This window comes from Telopea speciosissima, chromosome 3 (assembly GCF_018873765.1).
Source record: "Telopea speciosissima isolate NSW1024214 ecotype Mountain lineage chromosome 3, Tspe_v1, whole genome shotgun sequence".
Classification (NCBI taxonomy): Eukaryota; Viridiplantae; Streptophyta; class Magnoliopsida; order Proteales; family Proteaceae; genus Telopea; species Telopea speciosissima.
In genome coordinates, this window is record NC_057918.1 from 67,897,435 (window position 1) to 67,919,930 (window position 22,496).

At 41.8% G+C, this 22,496-nt stretch overlaps 1 protein-coding gene across 2 annotated transcripts in view; it reads right to left on the reverse strand.

Annotated features, from left to right (window-relative positions):
- The window catches only part of LOC122653813 (protein ILITYHIA), a 169,063-nt gene that overhangs the window by 20,135 nt on the left and 126,432 nt on the right, over positions 1–22,496 (reverse strand). For both annotated transcript variants that reach the window (XM_043847758.1, XM_043847757.1), the window contains exons 43-53: positions 20,272–20,378; positions 20,103–20,154; positions 19,914–20,020; positions 19,749–19,808; positions 19,209–19,323; positions 17,971–18,081; positions 17,708–17,845; positions 17,509–17,631; positions 17,272–17,343; positions 14,035–14,147; positions 12,770–12,928 (exon numbers count right to left, since the gene is read on the reverse strand). In XM_043847758.1, the coding sequence (XP_043703693.1) occupies positions 12,770–12,928; positions 14,035–14,147; positions 17,272–17,343; positions 17,509–17,631; positions 17,708–17,845; positions 17,971–18,081; positions 19,209–19,323; positions 19,749–19,808; positions 19,914–20,020; positions 20,103–20,154; positions 20,272–20,378 (1,157 nt within the window). The remainder of the gene's footprint in view (positions 1–12,769; positions 12,929–14,034; positions 14,148–17,271; positions 17,344–17,508; positions 17,632–17,707; positions 17,846–17,970; positions 18,082–19,208; positions 19,324–19,748; positions 19,809–19,913; positions 20,021–20,102; positions 20,155–20,271; positions 20,379–22,496) is intronic.

Consider the following 22,496-nt stretch of genomic DNA (forward strand, 5'->3'; position numbering starts at 1 on the left):
AGTTTTGGTGTTGTTGAGCAGTGCATATGGGATTGTTATCTCAATCCTGATTTCTTCTCTTGTTTTGTTCTTAATGTAGTCCTAGATAGACAAGATATCTACTAGGAGCCAAGTAACCAGGACTTTTCAAACTGTTGGCCGATTGGGCAGGTTTGAGGATTTAGGTCAAAGTTAGGGTTAGGTCTGGGGTAATGGGGGTAAATCTTATATGGTAAAAGCTAGGCAGGTTTAGGGGAGACTAATGAGCTAAGATTAGTGAGATTTGGGTAAGAATTTAAAAATCAGAAAATTAAGGTTTCAGGCTTTGGGTTTTGGGAAATAGGAAAATAGATGAGATTAGGGTTTAGGATGGGCCTTCGATCAAATGCAAGGGACAGTGGGGGGATGGTTCAAGTGTAATAATGGAAGGTTTTTGATGGCTGGATTGGTTCAGGTAAGATTTAGGGTCTTAGGGTTTCAATGGAAGTAAAGGGGAATTAGGGTTTTGATGATGGGTTTAGGGCAGAAGCTAGGATCAAGTGTATGAGTTATTGTGGGGAGGTTGTGAATGAAATTTGAATGAGATTCTAATGGTGGAATAAGGCTAGACAGATTGAAGATGAGCTAGGGTTTAGTGGATCGATTAGGATTAATGGAGAGGGTGCTATTGGAGATCGATGGGCTTAGGTTAGAGGATTAGGAGAAGGATGACAGCTGAAACAGTAAACTACTTACTTGAATGACAGATCTTCAATGGCAACAGCTTGAAGATTAGAATTTAGGTCCTCCCGATCTACAAGATGCAAGGAGTCAACTAGAGATCCACCAGTCCCTTCACCTTGATATGACTCAAAAGGCAACACTCAATAGAGCAGAGTAACAGCTATGGCAGCAAGCAAAAGCTTTTTTATTAATCAAATTCGTGTTCAATACTCTGCCCCCTTACAACCTTATATAAACGACTCAAAATTAGACTCCTACACTAAAAAGGAAAGGCCTTATCCAATCCTTAACCTATTAGCTAACTTAAACTGACTAGGAAACTGAAATAGACTCAAAATAGAGTCCTAATCCAGCCCAACTAAACAATTAAAAGACAAACTACTAAAATCACTTAAATTGAACCACTCGTTCAAACCAGCTTTGGACCGGTTCAATTTAAAACATTAAAAGTGGCCTATTACATAGAAAACCCAGGGGATTAAAGGCCCAACATGTATATAACCCAACCCTAGACTTATTCCTAATAAAAGAAGCCCATTTTGGTGATGAATCTGCATCAGTTCTCTTCTTCTCTCTTCGTCCTACCATGAAGATCGATCATCTCTCTTTCCTGCCTTTCCATCAATCTAATTTCTTCCGTTAACAACACAGTTGCTTCCTTTATCTCAAAATAGATTATCGAGTCTACTTGCTTTTGAGATCCTTAATTTGGATTTTCAGATTGCATCAGTTGGTATTAGAGCCGAACCTAAGGCTACATCATGGAGGTTGGTCGGTAAGATTTACTCTTTCTATTAGGGATGATTTCCGTAAATTGCAAACAGAACTTTGTAATCTCCATACAAGGCTTCTTGATTTAAGGATAGCTTGTCGATAATAATAACCGCTTCTCTGAGAAGGTGTCAAGTATGATAGAATCTTTAGGAGGATCAGAGATGGACAACAAAAGCAACGATCAAACTGAAGTACATGGCATACCCCCCAACAACTTTGAATTGAAGCAGGCTTTTCGGTGGGTGCGTAGGATAGGCTCCCGTGGCGCAGGCTAGGTTTTTTTCCTCGTGCTTCTGTCATGGCGGTCCCCTCCCCCCAGGGAGGCACGCCCCCCTGATCCCCCTCCCCTCACAGGGGTTGCTGCAGGTGGGACAACTTCCTTTGCTGCGGTGGTTTCCAGATCTGCGTCACTGCCACCTGTCCAAGTAGAAATCAAAAAGCCGTCTTCGCACTTTGGTGAACCTGCGATCTTCTTCTCCAGGGAGGAACTCGACGCCTCTACGAAGCCTTTTGCGACTACGCTGGTGGCAAAATGCAGTTACGGCAAGCCTCCTCTGTTCTAGATTAAGGAACATCTCCGTAAGGCTCTCTTCTTGCAGGGCGAAGTCTTTGTCTCGACGCTGGATCCCCGACATGTGTTGCTGCGGTTTGCGGTTCAGGGTGATTTTGTTAAAGTCTGGCTTAAGGCGCAACTGCATATTCAAGGTTTTCTGTTTCAGTTCATGCGATGGTCGCCGGATTTTGTCTCTGGTTGGGAGTCTCCGATGGCACAACTTTGGGTCTCCTTGCCGGGGCTTCCAGTCAATCTGTATCAAGGAAATTACCTTGTCTCTATCGCGGGTGCAATTGGGAAGGTCTTGCGTATTGATGGAGCTACAGCAAATTTCACAAGGACCGTGGCTGCTACGGTGTGTGTGGAGGTCGACTTGCGTGACTCTCTCCCCTCGAAAAATCTGGATCGGGTGTTGGGCTTCAAGCTTTTATCAGAAAATTGTTTATGAGAGTCGATCGGACTACTGCGACATCTGCTCCAAGGTTGGTCACAAGAATGTAGAGTGCAGGAGAGTGGCCCGGAGGACGACTGGTGCAGGTGCAGTGGTGGGTGCTGCCGTCGTCGACATCCCTCGTGAAGGAAAGACTGACCGGGATAATGCAGGCGTATTCATTCCAAGGGGCGAGAGATCATCTCGGGGTGTTTTAGGGACCTCCGGTGAGCCAGCTCTGGGACTACCGAGACCTCCCAGCCGGAGGAGAGGCCGGTGGAGGGCTGCGCCTCAGCAGGCAGGGGTGGTCAGTGATGCCCTTCCTGCGAGTAGAGCTTTGGATCGTCACCCTGTGGATTCAATTGATAAGGGTGTTGCGACGCCTCGTGAGGAGGTTCGACCTGTGATTTTACCTGAAACAGTGGAGGACGAGAACCCATGTGTTGATGTCGTTGTGGCCAGGGATGGTGTGGGGCCTCGGGTGGCACAGCCTGAGGTGGAAGATGTTTCACATCTCGGGGAGGATGGTGAGATTCGTGACGCAGAAGCCAACGTGGCCTTAATAGAGGCAGGCAGCAGGTGATTCTTCTTTGGAATTGGACAGTGGCACGCAAGGTATATTTTCGCAGGCTGATGGAGACAGGCCACAGCGATATTTTGAAAAAGGAATTTGAACTTTAGGTTCTAAAGACGATGGATGTACCTCGGAGGTCACTGGACAGGTGCCGGATCAACAGGCTTTGTTGGACAGCTTGAGAGCTTTCTACTCCACTCTTGGAGAGAGGGTCCGCAACACTCTTGGGAGGTTGGATGCTAGGAGCAGTGCTTCGGCGCCAGTAGGACGTCGTGTTCGTAGCCGTGCACCCGAAAACGTCTTTTCTCGGGGCAGCATTGGTGTATAACAGGAAGAAGATCAAAAAGATCAGACAAGGAAGACAACACAGAGAGGGATCCCTAAGACGGGTGACGAGATCGATGCGATCGGCGGCTGCCCCCAGCAATGTTTCCTTATGAGCTGTGTTTTCTGGAATGCACGAGGGATTGGAAATAAGCCCATGATTAGGCGGCTGAAGTCTTTGGTGAGTACGCACGGGTGGATATGGTTGCTATTGCTGAACCTAAAGCTCAGGTCTCGAAGGCGCGCTTTGTGCTTCGGAAAATAGGTTTCGACTTCCTTCATTTGGTAGACAGATTTTGGGTTTTCTGGAGGGCCACTTTTAAAGTCTCTGTGGTAGAGGAACATGACCAATTTATCACTCTCGAGTGTGAGGAGGCCAGCAGAGGGAAGTTTCTTGTTACCTTTGTCCACGGTCGATGCACAGTGGTGGAGAGAAGGGCCTTGTGGGAGAGGTTGGAGCTGTTCTCTAGGGAAGTCTCTCTTCCTTGGGCAGTGGGGGGTGATTTTAATGTTGTGTTGTCTCCTTTGGAGAAGTTGGGTAGTAGGCCGGCTTGTTTGTTCTCTATTGAGGAGTTTGGTTCTTTTGTAAACAGGGCTGGCCTGGTAAATGTGGGCTATGTTGGGAATATGTTTACTTGGTCTAACAATCAGGCTAGGGCGGGAAGAGTGTTGGCGAGACTCGACAGATTCCTGGTTACTATTCCTTGGCTTGCTGCCTTTCCAAGGAGCTCTGTCACCCACTTCAACAGGACTTGCTCAGATCATGCGCCCCTTGGTCTCTCCTTCATGGTGCCGGGACAGCATTCTTTCTCGGCTTTCAAATTCCAACAGATGTGGCTAAGACACCCTAGTTTTCATGCCTTTATTAGAGAACAGTGGGCACGGCCGGTATCCGGCTCACCTCTGTATGCTCTGTTTTTGAAGTTGAAGTTTCTTCGCAGTGCGCTGCGTAGGTGGAATAAGGAGGTTTTTGGCAACATCCACCAGAAGGTCAGGGATGCAGAGGACTCTATGTGTAGGGCTGAGGCAGCTTTTGACCAGTAGGTCTCCGAGGCTTCCAGGGAGGCTCTCTCGACTGCAAAGGCCAATCTGCAGGAGATTCTTTTATAGGAGGAAATTTTCTAGAAGCAAAAGTCCAGAGTGACTTGGTTAAAGGAGGGGGATTGAAACACGAAGTTCTTCCACTAAATGGTGAATGTACGAAGGAGGCAGGCTAATATCCAAAGAATTAAAGGGGGGGATGGTGAATGGATCACGGACCCGGAGGGACTTCAGGCGGAGGCGGTGCGGCATTTTACAGACATTTTTAGCTCGCAGGGCTGTGTGGTAGATGAAGATCTCCTTTCTATGATTCCTCGCGTTGTTTCAGAGGCTGACAATGCTGTGCTCCTTGTGTCACCATCGTTGGAGGAAGTCAAGGGGGCAGTCTTTTTGTTGTCTTGTGAGAGTGCGCCGGGCCCTGATGGCTTCCCGGGTTATTTCTTCACAGCATGCTGGATTGTAGTAGGAGAGGATGTTTGGGCAGCTGCCCAGGACTTTTTTGCAAGGGGCGAGCCGCCCAGGAGTTTTACCTTTGCTAACTTGGTGCTTATTCCAAAGAAGTAAAACCTTGAGGTAATGGCTGATCTCCGCCCTATAAATCTTTGTAATTTTGCTTATAAGATTATTGCCAAGATTTTTGCAACCAGGCTGGCAGGTATCCTCCCGTCTGTCATTGCAGAGGAGCAAGGGGCGTTTGTGCAGGGCAGAAGTATTCATGATTCCATATCTATTGTTCAAGAGGCTGCACAGGATATCAAAAGGAAAACTAGAGGGGGCAATGTAATCCTGAAACTTGACATGGCGAAGGCCTATGATCACTTGGAATGGGTCTTCCTTTGGCAGGTGCTCTCTAAGTTTGGCTTTTCTGATGCTTGGATCAGCTTGATCAAGAAGATGGTGGTTAATTGCTGGTTCTCAACAGTGCTGGGGGGCAAACAAGCGGGTTTCTTTAAATCAACTAGAGGGGTGAGGCAAGGTGACCCCCTCTCACCAGCCCTGTTCATCATTGCAGAAGAGGTTCTTAGCAGGGGTATTAGAAACCTATTTGTAGAGGGGCATCCTACTTACTACAAGCTGCCTAGAGGGTGCCCGGGGTTTCTCACTGCCTCTTTGTGGATGACACTCATTTTTTTCAAGGGTGCTTAAGGGCTCACTTAAGCAGATCCTGGGGTTGCTCAGCAGATATAAAGGTTTCTCGGGTCAGCTTGTCAATAAGCAGAAGAGCTGTTTTGTCTTGAGCAGGTTGGCATCTCCTGCTAGGGCCCGCATGGTAGGGGAGGTTACTGGTTTCCCTAGGAAGTCCCTCCCTATCACTTACTTGGGGGCACCCCTCCATTCGGGAAGACTGAAGATATGCCTGTTTGGGGGTTTGATTGAAAAGATTAGAAACAAGGTTGCAGGCTGGCAGGGAAAGGTATTGTCGGCAGGAGGCAGGATCACTCTGTTGAAGCATGTGCTTTCATCGATCCCTATACATGTTCTTGCTACGTTGGCTCCACCCAAAGCAATCACTCGACGCATTTATGGAATCTTTGCTGACTTCCTCTGGGGCAGCTTGGAGTGGGGGAAGAGACGGCATTGGGTCAGTTGGCAGAGAGTTTGCAGACCGGCTGACGAAGGTGGTTTGGGAATCAGGTTGCTGGAGGACGTCGGCCTTTCACTAAGGCTAAAAGGGCTATGGAGGGTCCTTGGGGAGCAATCTTTATGGAGTGAATTTTTTAAAGCCAAGTTTTTAAAAAAATCAGCATGTGGCACTTGCAGAGACGGCTGTGACTGATTCAAAATCTTGGCGGCACACTTTGGCTCACAAGGACCTACTGTTGAATAATTCCAGATGGTTACTAGGGGCAGGTAACATTCTTTTCTGGCTGGATAACTGGACGGGCTTTCGGCTGCTTTTAGACACTGTGGATAACGGCCTTGTAGTTGATGTGGGGCTGCGGGTCAAAAATGCCATGGCCACGGACGGCTCCTGGAGGCAGGAGGTGCTAGATAGCATTGATTCAGATCATATTAGAGAGAATATCTTGTCAGGACCGTTCATCTTATCGGCCTGCGAGGATGTGTTGGTTTGGACTCCATGCGGGAATGGCATGCTCTCTACCAAGGCTGTTTGGAATGTGGTAAGGGGTGGGGCGCCTACGGTTTCCTATGCAAAATGGCTTTGGAACCAGACACTCCCGGTGAAAATAGGTTTTTTCTCATGGCAGCTGTTGAATGGAAGAATACCCACTGATGACTCTCCAATGGTGCTGGGTATCCCGCTGGCTTCAAAATGCTTTTGCTATGGAAGGCCCCAAAGAGAGGCAACAGATCATTGCCTGGTGCTGGGAGGCACGGCGACTAGAGTATGGGACCATTTCTCCAGCGTTTTTGACATTGCTCTCCTCCCCACCCAAGATGCTAGAAGTAGGCTGATCTATTGGCAAGGACTGGCGGGCTGCCATAGCCTCATTGCATATATTACAGGGACCCTTCCATCCCTGATCATTTGGGAACTCTGGAAGGAGAGAAACAACAGAAGGCACGGGGGGATAAGATGGACAGCTACCTCAATTGTTGAGTGTATCAAAGCTTGGGTGAGGGAACTGCCCTACCTGGCCAAGGTAGGCACTCGCACTTCTGCAAGGGAGGGCTTGATATTGCAGTGTCTTGGCTTGCCGGTTTACTGGTGCCCCCCTTCTGTTTCGGTAAAGTTGAATGTGGATGGCGCCTGTCGGGGTAACCCGGGTCTGGGCGGTGGAGGAGGGATCATTAGGGGCAAACATGGGGAAGTCCTGGCTGCTTTTGCTAATTTTTACGGCCCGTGCACTAACTCTCTGGCAGAGCTACGGGCCTTTAGGGATGGGCTGAAGTTGTGCAAGTTGTTGGGATTCAAGGATGTGGTGGTCAACTGTGACTCTGAGGCTACTGTCAAGGTAGTTCAGGAGAAGAGGTGCAACCTGTGGGGAGGATGGTACTATAACAAGGAGATTCAAGAGTTAGTGGTGTCCACATTGGCCTGTGTAGTGTTTGCGTACCAAGAGAGCAACAGAGCGGCTGACTGGTTAGCCAAGTATTCCTGTGATACGGAGACATCTGCCAGGTTTCAGCCAGGGAGCATGTCTGTGGGCCAGCTCCAAATAATTATAAGTGAGGACAAGGCTGGTTTGCCTATCCTCCGATGTTAAGGATGTTTTTTTTTATACTCTTGTATGGGGAGTTTAGACTGTCCTGAGTGGAGTGTCCTCTTGAGGCCGTGGGTTGGGGTAAGGCGGAATGTCCCCCCCTATATTCTTTATTTTTTTCTCATGTCTCTAATAAAAGCTTAGGGGCCAGCCCGGGTCCCAGGTAATATTCGGGTTTTAAAAAAAAAAAAAAAAAAAAAGGGAAGTAAATGGCTCGATCACGATTGAAGATGAGGAATTGATCGACGATCCACTAACAGTTATGAACCCATACGATCACGCTCCAATCGAAAAGATGTCGTTTGCTAATGATCATCAGAAGAACGTGACGGTTGATCATGAAATGCAGTGGATCGTTGCCGCATCAAAGCTGATGATTATGGATGTCGATCAAGTGGTGTTGATTCTACTATTTCACAAAATTCAAGGGCGAGTTTTTCTCAACACCGAAGGAATTGATGCAGTTAAGATTGTCAATTTGGGTTAATCGGGCCACAGAAGATTTTATTTTGGCCCATGGTTGGTTCTATAGACCTTGAGCTTCTTATTTTTGGGTTTATTAATGTAATGGGCCATCAAAGCTGATGATTGTGGATGTCGATTGAGTGGTGTCGATTATACCGTTTCACAAAATTTGAGGGCGAGTTTTTCTCAACATCGGGGGAATTGATGCAGTTAAGATTGTCCAATTGGGTCAATAGACCTTGAGCTTCTTAATATGAGTTTCGATCTCATCTCTCTTTCCTCCCCTTTCATCAATCTAATTTCTTCCCTTAACAACGCAGTTGCTTCTTTTACCTCAGATTTGATTATTTGGCCTGCTTGCATCTGAGATCCTTAATCTGGATTTTCATATTCCATCAAAGGGTGCCTAAGTGCTTAGGCGACAAAGCGCCTGCCTAGGCAATCAAGGTGACCAAGTGTTATTTTTTCATTTCCCCTTTTTTCTAACATTATTTGCATGCTACAATATATACCTTATATCATCAAAAATCAACATTGAGCCACATCAAGTCATCAAAAATCAATACTGAGCCACATCAAGTCATCAAAAATCAACATTAAGTCACATCAAGTCATAAAAAATCAGTATAGAACTAGAAGATAGCTGAACTGAAGAAGCAAGCTATTGTAAGTTTGAAACAACAAAAACATACATTTGGTTTGTACTGTTCTTGGAATTGGTCATTGACATTGTATAACTAGTCTTACATTTGGTTTATATTTTTCTTAGAAAATATGATATTATCTATAAGTAGTTAAACTGCTCTCGATTTAGAGAAATGTTCTTGTTCTCTAATAAGTTTGGCTGGTCAAATGATTTTACTTTTACATGAGACTTTTTGTATTAAGTAAAGCACAAAACCAGCTTTCCAACAAATCCAAGATTGCTTAAATCCGTTTTATATTGAAGGAATTATGTTATGTTCAAATCATATTTGGTGTACATTAATGCTGTCAAAATCGCTTTGGATGAAAATAAATATTTTTTTAAGATATCAAAACAAATTAATATTTACTGCTCTTTTGGTTTTTAACAATGTTTTCCCATATTAAGATTTATGGAATTTTTATATTTGAGAAAAACCCCAGCATTATAAAGTTGAAAATTTCACCAACTGCCAAAAATCCAATTTTTGTTCTTGAACTGGGGGAGGGGGGTTTTGACTCTTTACCCTTTTGGAATTTTATTTTTTAACTATTTTTATTGGATTCAAAATGGGGGGCTATTTTCTTATTTAAGAATAATATCTTTAGTAAATTAAAATATTTACTTAAATGAAATTTGCAAAAATAAGGGCCAAACCTGATTAGATACCACTAAGCCGTCCGATACCACTAATAACGAGACAGACGTATAGACCCCAAACTTTGAAACCCGGTCAAATTTCCGAATAAATTTGAACTTTTGAAATCTGTGATTTCAGGTTTTGGTTCAATATTTGGCCATGCTAACCTCAAGTTGAGGGCCATCTTGACTAAGAAATTCAGACCTATCTCATGACTGCAGAAAGGCATTCCGATCAGCCAACTACCGTGGCCTTAAATGAGTCGGAGGTGTCTAGCGGAAGACAACACATAAGCTTGGCATCTTGGATTGATGGCTGCGAAGCCTCTCTCTGTCTTGGGCGAATCCCGGTAAGAATCCCATTTTATATGTATGTATGTTGTATTTTTAATTAATTAGTGTATTAGGGGCAGAATAGTAATTTTGACCTTATGGGACCCCGCACCGAGCTACTTGTATGCAGTCGCTAGCCGGGCAGCGCAGGACCTCCCCCTTAATTAAACTCAATGGAAGTATAATTTAAAATATATTTATATAACGTTTTGTACGACCAAATAGGGTTAGAAGGGTACTTTAGTAAAATTATCATTGTGGGACCCGGTTCCCCAATGGGGAATGCTGTTCCAGACAATTACCCGTATTCGGATAACCTTTAATGTCGCCCGGCATCAAGTTATGGATAGAATAGACCAACAAATACGAATTCAAGTTTATAAACTATTTTAGAAATTAGTTTAAATCTAATTTCTGTCCAAAAGACAGATTTACCCCTTAGTGCTTAAGTTTCTATAAATATAACCCTCTTTACACTATTCATTATTCACCAACAAAGAGAAGAGGAACCAGAATCGTTCCAGCCTTGGAGAATAAGAAAGAAAGAAGAAAAAGAGAAGAAGAAGAAGGGAAATAAGAAGCATACCTTGGAAATTCATCTCAGACTTGAGTTGGAAGCTTAGAGACCTCCATTAGAGACCTTGGAGCATAAAGGCAAGGCTGCCATCGTCCCTTCTTGCTGCTGATTTCAGGTAAGCTCTGAGAATCCCTGCTGTTTCCATCTCCTCCTCTAAATTTGATCTAATTTCAGCCTAGACTATGCCTAAATAGATTTCTGCCATTAAAGCTTTTAATCCAAGCTTAAACAGTGGAAGTTCCACCTAATTTCTTACTGTTTAGTGCTGTTTAGGTTCAGCTATGCCTGAATCTTCATGGCTGTACCTCTAATCAGCCCGAGTTGCTGTTTCTAATGGCAAACCATAAACCCTAAGTCAACTAATTTGGGTTTAAATTATGAAATCCCTAAATTAGGAAGCCAAATATGAAATTAGAAACCCAATTCTCTGCTGATTTACTCAATTAACAAACCCTTGATAATCAATTTGGGTTAATTTGTTAAACCCCTCAAATTGATTTTTCAATTTTGGAATTAATCATGAAATTGGACCCTCAATTAAATGGACCCACCTTAGAATTAGGTGAAACCATGAAATTAAGCCCATGCATGTCAAGATCGACCATTAGGAACAAGATCCGAATTCTGCCCTCTGAATCCGGTTCAATATTTTTGGACAGAAATGCCCCTAGACCCTTGGTTAGACCTTAGGCTGCCTTCGACCCTAACACTTGATCTTTTCTAATGTTTTAGGACTGTGTTGGGCTGTATACTCTATTCTTGCCTGTATTGCTGGGATCTTTGAAGGGTAACTGAATTAGTCTAGTCTGCAACTTCAGGTAAGGGAATTCTGACTTTAATTTTGGAGTGTTTACCATTTTAATTTGTTATTGTTCTGATTTCCATGTCATGCATCATCAAAATTATCCTGTTCATATAGTTTATTAGCTTTTATTTCTTGCATTAGAATCGCATGTGAATTAGGTTGCATTGGCATCTTGCATTTGCACGATATTTACTTGTTCTGATGATTATTCGGAGAAATACTGTTCTATTTAAATTCAGCTATTCATACATGTGCCATCATGCATAGTTTGCCTGGCTAGGCTGTTATATCATAACCCAAGATCTACGCCCCTTACCAACGAGGGGGTAAGGTGTTGGACAACCCGTGGTACAGCCGAAGGGTATGCCGGGTACCATTCACTGTCCCATGTTAGCGTGTGTACTCTTGTGGGAATAAGCATAGGGGTTGGTCATTGAGGGCGTTGGGTTAGTGCCTGGTGATATGCTTTCTGGCGGGTCCTCACCGTGGTAGAATGGTTTCGCTCGGGTGACCGAGCGCCTGGAGCTGCACTGGTGTCATGCTTTCCGTTGGTCATTGGGGGTCGTTGGGTTAGCGCCTTGTGTCATGCTTTCTGGCGGGTTCTCTTCGAGGTTAGCATCTACCACGAGTAGTACTTATACCACATAAGACTTAGTATCCATGTTAGGAGCATGCTAGATTAACACATTCATCATGAATTATTGTGTTGTGTTTTGCATGCATTTCCTTCTGGCTCGGTTGAGAGCTCACCCCTGTGGATATCCCTATTTTTAGGTGATTTAATTACTTTTAATGATGGATTTGTGGCGCTGGAGTTTGAAGTGCACGATACTTCGTGCGCATGTGAGGATTGCGCAATCTTCGATCTTGGCCCTATGATCGGCTATCTCCCCACTATTTTATGCTTATAAATATTTCTATATTGATATAATATAGTTTTTGTATAGTTTTACCCTGTAGTACCTTTAAGAACTGTATAGTAGTATCACAAGCTTTGTCTTTTATATAAATGAAATATCACATAGACTTCTCTTACTACTGATGTTACCTTTATTATTTAATTGTTTCCGCTGCCTCGATTCTGTATTTGTGAGCAATGATTGTAAATAGGGTACTGCACTTGTGATCCTTGGGGATTGGTTGGATGTCGAGATATCCCGCCACACTTAGCCCTTATTAACCGGGCCGACAAACAATCCGCCTGGACGCCTAGGCCGTGCCAAGGTGACACCTTGACAACTACGATCCTTACCCTCGACTATAGGTTGCAAGATTCCATTCCCCAATAACAACTCAATCCCAGTTTTAATTTCCAGCAATGATTATCCTTCTCCAATTGATCCTGAGAATTCCCCAACCACAGAGCTTTCCAACAATCAATCTTATTATACCAGCAATACCTGATGGTGCTGGGATCCCTAACACTCGCACTGAGTTTTTTCTCTATATTATTATCTCTGTACAATTAAGTGATCATTTTATGGATTTATACATGAATAAATCCCCACATATTTCAATCGTTTGTGTTTATGCACTCTCTTACAGTGAGAAACAGTTGATGGCCAGGCATGTAGTATCAAATGTGTGTATTATAGGAGTAGATATAATGTCCTAATATACAAATCCTTACATTTGAAGTATGGCATATCACTGTTCCAAGCATCATAATCATAAATAAAAACGTAAACATTTAAACTAACCTTGCATTATCTTGAAGGCACTTGATAAATGTTGTTTGAAGCTGTGGAAGAAAAGGCTTCAACGCAATTCCACCCTTGGTTATCATGATGCACAAAGTCGATAAAATGGCACTCTTAACCTGCCAAGGGAACCGATCACCAATGATCCGAATCAGAGGCCTGAAAGAAAGTAATGTCAATCAGTAACTACAGTAAAACATATTCAAGTGAACAGTGAATAACGATAAATGCAGCATAGCAAACTAGTCATCTGAGGATGGCTCAATGCGATTTTTTCCTGATAAAAAAAACATATAAAATACAGAAAGTAATGTCCTATCACACCCAAAAAAAAATCCATAAGTGGGATGAGGCACATAAGAAAGAATGAAAGATCTTAATTTATTAGGAGAATGTGACTTCCAGGAGAGATTTTGAAAGGACCAGAATCAGCTTTTAGAAGAAAAAGAACAAAGACATTCAAGGAAAACAGGATCATAAGAGTCATACTTCACCCAAGTCCATGCAACATTTAACTTAAAAAATCAAATAAATAACAAAAGGCAAAAGGTCTCTTGGATGGTCCACATAGGAAAGCCTTCTTATACAGTCCACCCCACTATTAGTCACGTGAAAGAAAAATATAGAAATTACAATCATTGGATAGATGGAGCACGGTTTGGATTGGCCACACACCAAATTTCAAAGACAGTCAAATACTCTCCCATGCATTGGCAAGCACCCTCTCAGTTTTCCTAGAATTTTAAGGCATTAGTTTTCCATTTGGGAAGGAACTTAACATGTGAGAAGGGGACCTTGGGGTCTATCTATCAACATACATTGGTTCCTGTCTGACCTGCCTCATCACAGATACTTGGGCAGTACAGGAAAACCTTCCTCAGAGGACCAGCCAGGAAACCACTACTCATCACAAGCACCTGTCTGACCTGACACTTATGAAGCATATCATTAAGTAAATAATAGGTTTCACCCATCTTCCTCATCTATCCCTCACAAATCACATTCTCTTAACCCTTTTCACACTCCTACATCTACCTGCCAACATCCCCACACTTTTCTCATCTCCAAATTGCATTTTATAGAGAGCATTGCATTTTCTCTCTTTGGTAATGAATTATTTATTAATAAAGAAAAAAAAAATCTGAGCTTTCAAAAGCAAGTAACATAATAAATCAAGCTTTACAGGTAGGAGATCAGTTTAATGACGTTGAACTGTATTAAGTAAAAACAATGATTTTATTTACTAAAATTATTCATGTACATACCCTGTTATTGGAACAACAAAATCCTTCAGTGTTTGTTCACTAGTCACTTCTATCAACTCTCCTAAACCCTGTGATGCTTGCTCTCTTAGTTCTGCTGAGCCACTAATTAGACCCTGGAGGTACAATATATATATCAAACACAAAATTCAGTTAGAATGTGAGGGCCAGTGCAAGAATAATGGTCTAAAGTACAGCACAATCAGAACAAACATTGCATTGAACAAATAAAACTTATTTGCGAGAAAATAGTAATCTTATTCTAAACAAGACAAGCGATAATGTATGCAGATAAACAAAGGAAGAAACTCTTCATGTGCAAAATCATAGGACTCCTTTGAGATTATATATATATATATATATTCTGATGGATTATGAGTGTAATAAAATCTAGGGAAAAATTACCTGATTACCCACATTTGGGTTTCTCATTACCAAACTAACCTCTTACTGTTTGGGTTTGCAAAACTACACAAATCAGTAACATTCAATGAACCAATGAAATATTATACCATTTTTACCCCCAACTGGCACCCACCTCCCTCTTCTCCGACCACCCTTCCCTGTAATCACCCCGCTCAACGCTGCTAACCCCCCATCCCTCCCCTGCCACCGCACCACCCCGCCTCCTGTTCTTCCCCACACCCCCCATTCCGCAATCATGCCCCACCCCCTGCAACTATCCTCCCCTGCCATGCTTGCCTAGAACACGTGACGACCACGCCTTGTGCAAAGCTAACACTCAACCACCACTGTGCCACGCATCGCCCCAACCGCTACACAGCCCATGCACATCTCCCAGCCGCTGTTGGAGATGTGGCTGCTGATTCTGTCACTGATGTCACCCCACGCCGCCTTCCCAATTGATGGTAAGTTCCTTTGTTATTATGAAAAAAGAAAAACAAATGATAAAAAATAAATAAAATAATAAAGAGAAATCTATTGCCGGATTTGCAGCGGCGATGATCAGAGGGGTTTGGCCTCTGTTGGAACTCCCACAGCTAAAGCTTCTTTATAAACTAACCATTAAGTCATTAACCTCCTGCAGCAACTCACTTCCCTCAAACAATATCGAAGGGCACCACTGGACGCAAGACCCAAAGCTGGAGTGATCGAAACCAAAGAAATCATGGAGGAACACTGAAGAATTAAATTCTGAAATAGTTCTCCAAAGAAGCAAATAATGAAGACCTTAAGCGATTACAACCAACAAAGCTCCGCTCCAGTTTAAGTCTTGGACACCACCAGAAGCAAGCCCCATGGATGTCCAAACTCCAGTGGCTAGGATTGAAGAAAGGTGAAAGAGGAAATCAGAGGAGAGGTCCGGTAAAGGAGGTTGGGGAATGTGAGTGCCCTATCCGCTTGATGGGTTGAGGTCCCGGACGTGGCCTTGTAGCACCTCCAATTTATAGAGAAGACGAGAAAGAAATATAGAGAGAAGAAGGGTGGAGATAGAGAGGGCTTTAGATGGAGAAGAGAAAAGAAGAAGTAGAGGAGAAATCGAGACAGATTCAGTTTGATCTTTAGATTGGGGCTGGGAGCGAAACTGAAACTAACATTGAGAAAGCGATCAGCAGGAATAGTTAAGGGGATGGAAGGAGATAATGGAAATCAAGCCACTGCATAGATGGCCACAACCTGCATGTGTTCACGAACTAATGGCCGGCTTGTGCTTGCGGGTCCAGCCACCTGTAAGCAAGAGCAGCGGTGGAAGCAGGGGAGGGGAGGCAATGTGGGGGAACAGGGGCAGAGTTGCGGTGGGGGCGGGAGTTGCAGGAAACAGGGGGAGGATGCGGGAGTTGTAGGAAGTGGGGATGGGGGTGGGAGCGATACGGGCAAGGAAGGGCAGGGTTGCAGTGGGGGCGGGAGTTGCAGGAAACAGGGGGGAGGGGTGGGAGCATGGTTCAAAATCTCGCGATATATCGCCGATATTTCGGTATATTTTGGATATCTCGATAATGCCAAGACGAGATGACCATACGAAATGAAAAAGTTCAAATTTCGTTATATTTCGTGAAATTTCGGTATATTTCATGATATTTTGTCGAAATTTCGGTATATTTCATAAATAGAATGTATTTAATACTTTATACATCAAGGTCCGACTGTATACTGTCAATCAAGGGTGCAAACCCAAAACACCACTTTGAGTTCATTTTTTTGCAATATGAAGGTTTAAATGTGTTTATTTAACTTAAATAAGGGTGTACATGAAGTATCAAGCCTTAATATGGCCAAAAACCCACCGAGATGGAGTGCCGAAATATGGTAGAAAAAATACCATATTTCGGCGAAATTTCGGTATATTTTGGATATTTCGGATATCTCGACCAGCCCGAGATACCGAGATATCACGAGATTTCAAACTATGGGTGAGAGTTGCAGGAAACAGTGGAGAGGGGTGGGAGTTGCAGGAAACAGGGGGGAGGGGTGGGAGTTGCATGAAGTGGGAACAGGAGTTGGTGACGCACAGGGGTGAAATGTTGGCCATTGGTAGTAGCTGGGGTGAGGTGTTGGACAGCGGTAGATTCGGGTGGATGATGGGTGGGCTGGTTGCAGGGAAGGGAGATTGAAGAAGAGGGAGGTGGAGGGTAGTTGGGGGTAAAAATGGTAAAATATATGCTTGGTTGACTGAAAGTCACTGTTTGGATAGTTTTGTAAATCCAAACAGTAACTAGCTAGTTTGGTAACGAAAAACCTAACTGAAGCTAATCAAATTGTTTTCCCTAAAATCTACTATATCATAATATCAACGGATGTCATTGCTATTATTCTAAAGAGCATGAAATATAAACTAGAATATTCATTAATAGCCCTATTGGGTTATGTAGTCAATGGGATAATTATTACATTTTAGAAAAATATACTGATTACAGTGAAAAATCTTTGCAATGTTAAACCCACTTATCACTTCCTATTTTTCAGACTTGGTGATCCTTGAACAAAAATAACTTTGACTTCATTTCTCCCTGATAAATAATGTTTTCATGTAATTAAAAAAGGTAGAAAAAATAAATATAAATATTTTAAAGGAGAAAAGCATCTAAGAAATATGTGAAGGTTAGACTTACTTCGGTAAAAAATTATAGAAAGAAATATACACACAATTGTTTTTGATAAAGAGTAAAGAGAAAATCGACCTAACTTTACAATAAGTTTGATAGAAATAACAAAGTATGATTTGAGAAATAACCTTCAGAATTTATATAGTAGTTGCAAAAGTGAAATGCTGAGCAGTACCTGAAGAAAAATTGGAAGCAACGGCTGAAGAGCTTTAGGAAGACAGAAACCAGATATAAGAACTGCTCCTCCCTGTAAATCCACAAGAGAATTAGGGATGTGGAGGAACTAACTAACCCAAATAAAAGCTCTATAGCATTGTAATTAGAAGAGTAACTTTGACTTGCTTGTGCCTTGGAGCAACAAATAGATAACTAGAACATGCCAATAGATGCCACAAAATTTGCATTAACATACCTTCCTTTTTCTACGTTCTTTATCTCTAGCTGTGGATACAGCATCACGAACTAACTTTATATACGATGGAAGCACTTCCTTGGGAACTGAACCAACAACTCGTGATAAAGCTTCCCAAGCAGCCTGTTGTACAGAAGACAACATTCAACAATTTGTACAAAGAAATAGCAAGCCACCACAATTTCCAAAGAGCATTTACCATAACAGTAGCTGAATCCGAATCACTTAGCAATACAATAAGCGTGGATATCATGTTCGGGGCTTCATCAACCAAATATAAATTGCTGTTTTTGAAGAAATATCCAACTAGATAGCAAGAATTTCTTCTAATTGAAGCCTGAAAAAAGGGAAGATATTAAATAGGGAGAAAAACAATACAGACAAGAACATATAGGAAAAAATGGTAACTCAGCATTACAAATTTGACGGACACCTAAAGATCAGAGATCAAAGACTCAATACCTGATTATCACCAACACCTTTAAGAAGTTCAGAGATCAAAGATTCAACACCTTCCTCATCAATGACCAAGACAACAGTTTCTGCAGCTTTCTTTGCCAGACTTTGAGTATCCTAAAATTTTTTATGTAGTATTAGTACAACAGAATAATGTGGCTCTAAATTGAAGAAGTGGGGGCAAACAAAAGCAAGGTCAGACCTGGTTAGTTAAAATGCGTTTTAAATGCAGATTTTTTGCATCCCATTTTTTTTCCGTTTTCAAATTGATCCTAATTATATGGCAAAAAATGACCAAAAAAATAGGAAGCATTTTAAACGCATTTTGCCTTTAAAAAAAAACATAATTTTTTATTAAACATAATTTTTATTTTTTTAAAAAAATAATTTAATAATAAATAAACTTAAAATTAGTACATCAAATATTAATATTTAATTAATAAGACATGATTTGGTCCCACAAAGAAATTGCAGAATCCTTTCTCATGGAAGGCCATATTTGATAGACTTAACTATGTTTCTCCTTACTACACGTATAAGAAAATTATCATTCAGAACTTCAAGTTAAGCCTGCAAGTGAGACTGAAGAGGCTTGAATTATTTAATATTCCATCCTCTGAAACATGGAGAAGAACATATTTTTCAGCATGATTCATTATCTGTGTTTGCATTTCTCTAGTAATTTGATTAATCCAATGTAATACCACAGATCCATTGCACTTCAAGCCATAAAGGAGGGATAAAACCCATAGAAAACTTGACTGGTCCAGCATATACATCAGATCTAGCAGATTTTGTCCAGCGGCTCCAGCACACTTGACTTGCATGGCCATAAGAGCATATGCTTACTCCTGTCTTCTGAGAGCTTACAGCAATCCAAGTCTACTAGAAACCTTTGAAGGCCAAATTATCAGAACTAACTAAAAAAAAAGAAACATTTGGACCTAAGCTAGAATAAGAACAATAAAATATTATCAAAGCAATCCTAGGCATTTTGGGACATGGACTAATTGACTCTATACACAACATATAAAGATATCCTAAGACATTGAAAAGAAGATTTTCCTCCATCAATCAAGACCTTTGGTCAGTAGACACATAAAAGAGGCTTAAAATGAATAAATTTTAATATTATTATATCTATGATCCATGACAGTGCCAATCAAAGCAACTCAATGCCTTCCATATCCTAAAAAATTAATTTAGGGATCCTTCAAAATATAAGTTAGCAGTGGTTATCTCACCATATCACTGGCACCCATAGCAGATAGTAAAGCCGGAAGAATGGTCCCAAGATGAAAATTGAGGCCAGATCCTGCAACCTCCGCCAATGCTCCCAGAGCATGCGCATTGAAGGCACTGGATGAATAATGAAGATGAAATCAGATGTTGTTATTCCCTACTAATATGGATTCGTAAAGACAAAAGAAGTGAGAATAAGATAATAAATATCACAAAGCCATAAGCAGATCCCAGATATCCCACCAGGACACAGAGAGAGAGAGAGAGAGAGAGAGAGAGAGAGAAAGACAAATAAAGGTAGAATTACACAAATTGTAGAATATTGAGAGGGCAGACCTCAGTGCAACAGTAAGGTTGCTACATTGCAACCTAGTGGTCGTGGGTTCAAGTTGGGAAATAGACTCTCTGTGAAGAAGGGGTAAGGCTGCGTACATTATGACTCTCCCCAGACCCCACAGTGGTGGGAGCCTCGTGCACTGGGTACACCCTTTTTTTACACAAATTGCAGAATATCAAAACAAGAAATTGGGAAGACAACATACGAAAGAGGAAGATGGACCAGCTTGGGTAGGATGTGAGGTAAAACAGCAGCAGTCCTGACACTGTATCAAAAAAAGGAAGTACTGTTAGCATCAATTCAAGTTCAAATATGCATCTTGGCACTTTGATAGTACAATATTTTACACACCATTATAGAAATATACTACCTTAAGATTTGTTTCAGGCCATCTAGGGCAGTATCTGAGGTTTTATCATCTTCCAATGCACGCAGAAGTGTAGGGACAATCTCATCAATCGCTTGCATTCCCGCACTCTAGAATATTATATTTCTTCATTAATTTACATTTATAAGCCAAGACATATAAAACAAAATATATCAACTAACTGCAGTTTACCTTGTACAGAGTGCTGAAGGCTAAGCCTGCAGACTCACGAACTTCTGGCATGCTGTAGACAGAAAAACAGAACTACATTCTTCATACACAAGGTAAGGATAGCGATGATGAATACTTTTATCCAAAAGAAGAGGTCCACTAGCAGAAAATAACTATAGAGAGAGCAAACCTATCACATAGGGCCGTCCTAATGGTAGGGATTAGTTCATCCATGAAACTCAGTAGCTGGTTTCTGCCAGCACAAGCCATCACTTCACTGAGTCCAATGCATACACCCTGCATTCAGTTGTGAATATGAATACTGAAAATTAAAAGAAACATTTGTCTCTGCATAGGAGGAACAAAGAAAAACCATTTAACTGCCTACTGAACTATTAACGAATAACATCTGTACAGCACGGAAAGGAACAGTATCTTTTATATCAACTCCTAAATTGCTAGAAATTAATACCAAGCAAAAAATCTTTGAAACACATCACCATGCTGTTACGTGCAAAGTAATCTAGAAGTAAAATAAAATAATAGGGAGAGAAAGAATATGCTTTACAAATGAAGCAATGGTGTCTGGCTTGGGTGAGGAAGCCTACCTCATCTCTAAGAGATAAATTAGGGATTTAATTCGCTATCTTCTACTTCATATTAGCCTATTAAATAAGCAAAGCCAACCAAGTAGTTACAACTCCTAAAACTTCTCCCACATCTACCACTCCCCACGTAGAACTCCAATAACTTCCTTAAATAACTATAGTAATGTAAATAACATATTACAAATAAAATAATATAATAATAATTAAATAATACATAACATTCCTTCTCCCTTGAAAGTGTCCTTGTCCACAAGGACAAAGAAATTAAGAAAAAAATAATTCCACCAGGATCCCATATCTTAATATGAAATATTATCCCAATTATTAATGTCAGAATAATAATCTCATGGTGAGTCAATCTTGTTGTAGGAATGGAATCTCCTTGAAGGATATCTTCTTCCTTTTCTTCATCTTCTTCGTCATCTTCACTTTCTTCTTCATCTTCTTCGTTGGCTGTGCCGGGTATACCATTATGACTATTTTTTCTTCCTTCGGTTCCTTACCTTGCTTGAAGATGCTTCAATTGGAAGGTCGTTGGTTGACGTACTCAATCCAATTTCGACAAACAACCCAGTGAGCTTTTCCATGGTTTGGGTAAGCTTCACCAAAATTTGTTGTTGCCCAACGTGAAGTGAATGCACGGCATCTTCCAATTTCTCGGCCCTTTTTCTCAAATCTGGCTCTAATGCCATTTATTACGTGCAAAGTAATCTAGACGTAAAATAAAATAATAGGGAGAGAAAGAGGAAGAGAGAGAATATGCTTCACAAACGAAGCAATGGCGTCTGGCTTGGGTGAGGAAGCCTACCTCATCTCTAAGAGATAATTAGGGATTTAATTTGCTATCTTCTATTTCATATTAGCCTATTAAATAAGAAAAGCCAACCAAGTAGTTACAACTCCTAAAACTTCTCCCACATCTCCCACTCCTCACGTAGAACTCCAATAACTTCCCTAAATAACTATACTAATGTAAATAACATATTACAAATAAAATAATATAATAATAATAATTAAATAATACGTAACACATGCAGTGTCTAGTAAAACAGAGAGTTGTTCTACAAAGACCAAGGTATTAAAGAGTGGAACAGGGTCCGGGTTGGGTCCAGCCAATTCTGATCCGGATTGGCCGGAATTGGATGAAGTCTGCCCTAACCCTAGTTTTTGGAAAGGGATCGGCCAATCAAATCCGGATTCTTGAATCCATGACAGACACAAGTAGATTGTTGTAATTTGGGTTTAAAGGGCAGAATTGTCCATAGGGGTATTTCTGTCCTGTAACCCTTCTAGATTGTTCCACTCCTCATTATAAATAAAGATCGGCTGTGTCTCATATGACACAAGTCCTATTTTCCCAAATCATCATTGTATCAGAGCAGGAAATAGTTGTCACGGTCGATAGGAAATCCAAGGCGCCGGAGAGGGTAAAGGCGATCAAGCGTCCAAGTCGATCAAGGCACCTGGACGCCTATGCATCGCCTAGGCGACGACTAGGCGCCACCTTGACAACTATGCTAGGGAATCAACCCTAATCCAGCCTCTCTTTCTCTTCCTCTCTCAATTTCAGTGCTTTCCACAGTCTAGCGCAACACCTCTGCCTCCCATCTTCTTCTAGCAGCAGCCCTCTCTCACCATCCACCCACCTCGGTGGCTCTTTTCTAAGCCACCGCGGGCCTTTTTTCCCTTTTTTATGGTTCCTTCGATTATACTAATGCTGTGAAGGACCTAATCTGTTTTTTTACTCCTTGATGGGATCTGGATTTTATCCAATCCTTTTTTGATCAGACTGGCATCGCTTTTCTGG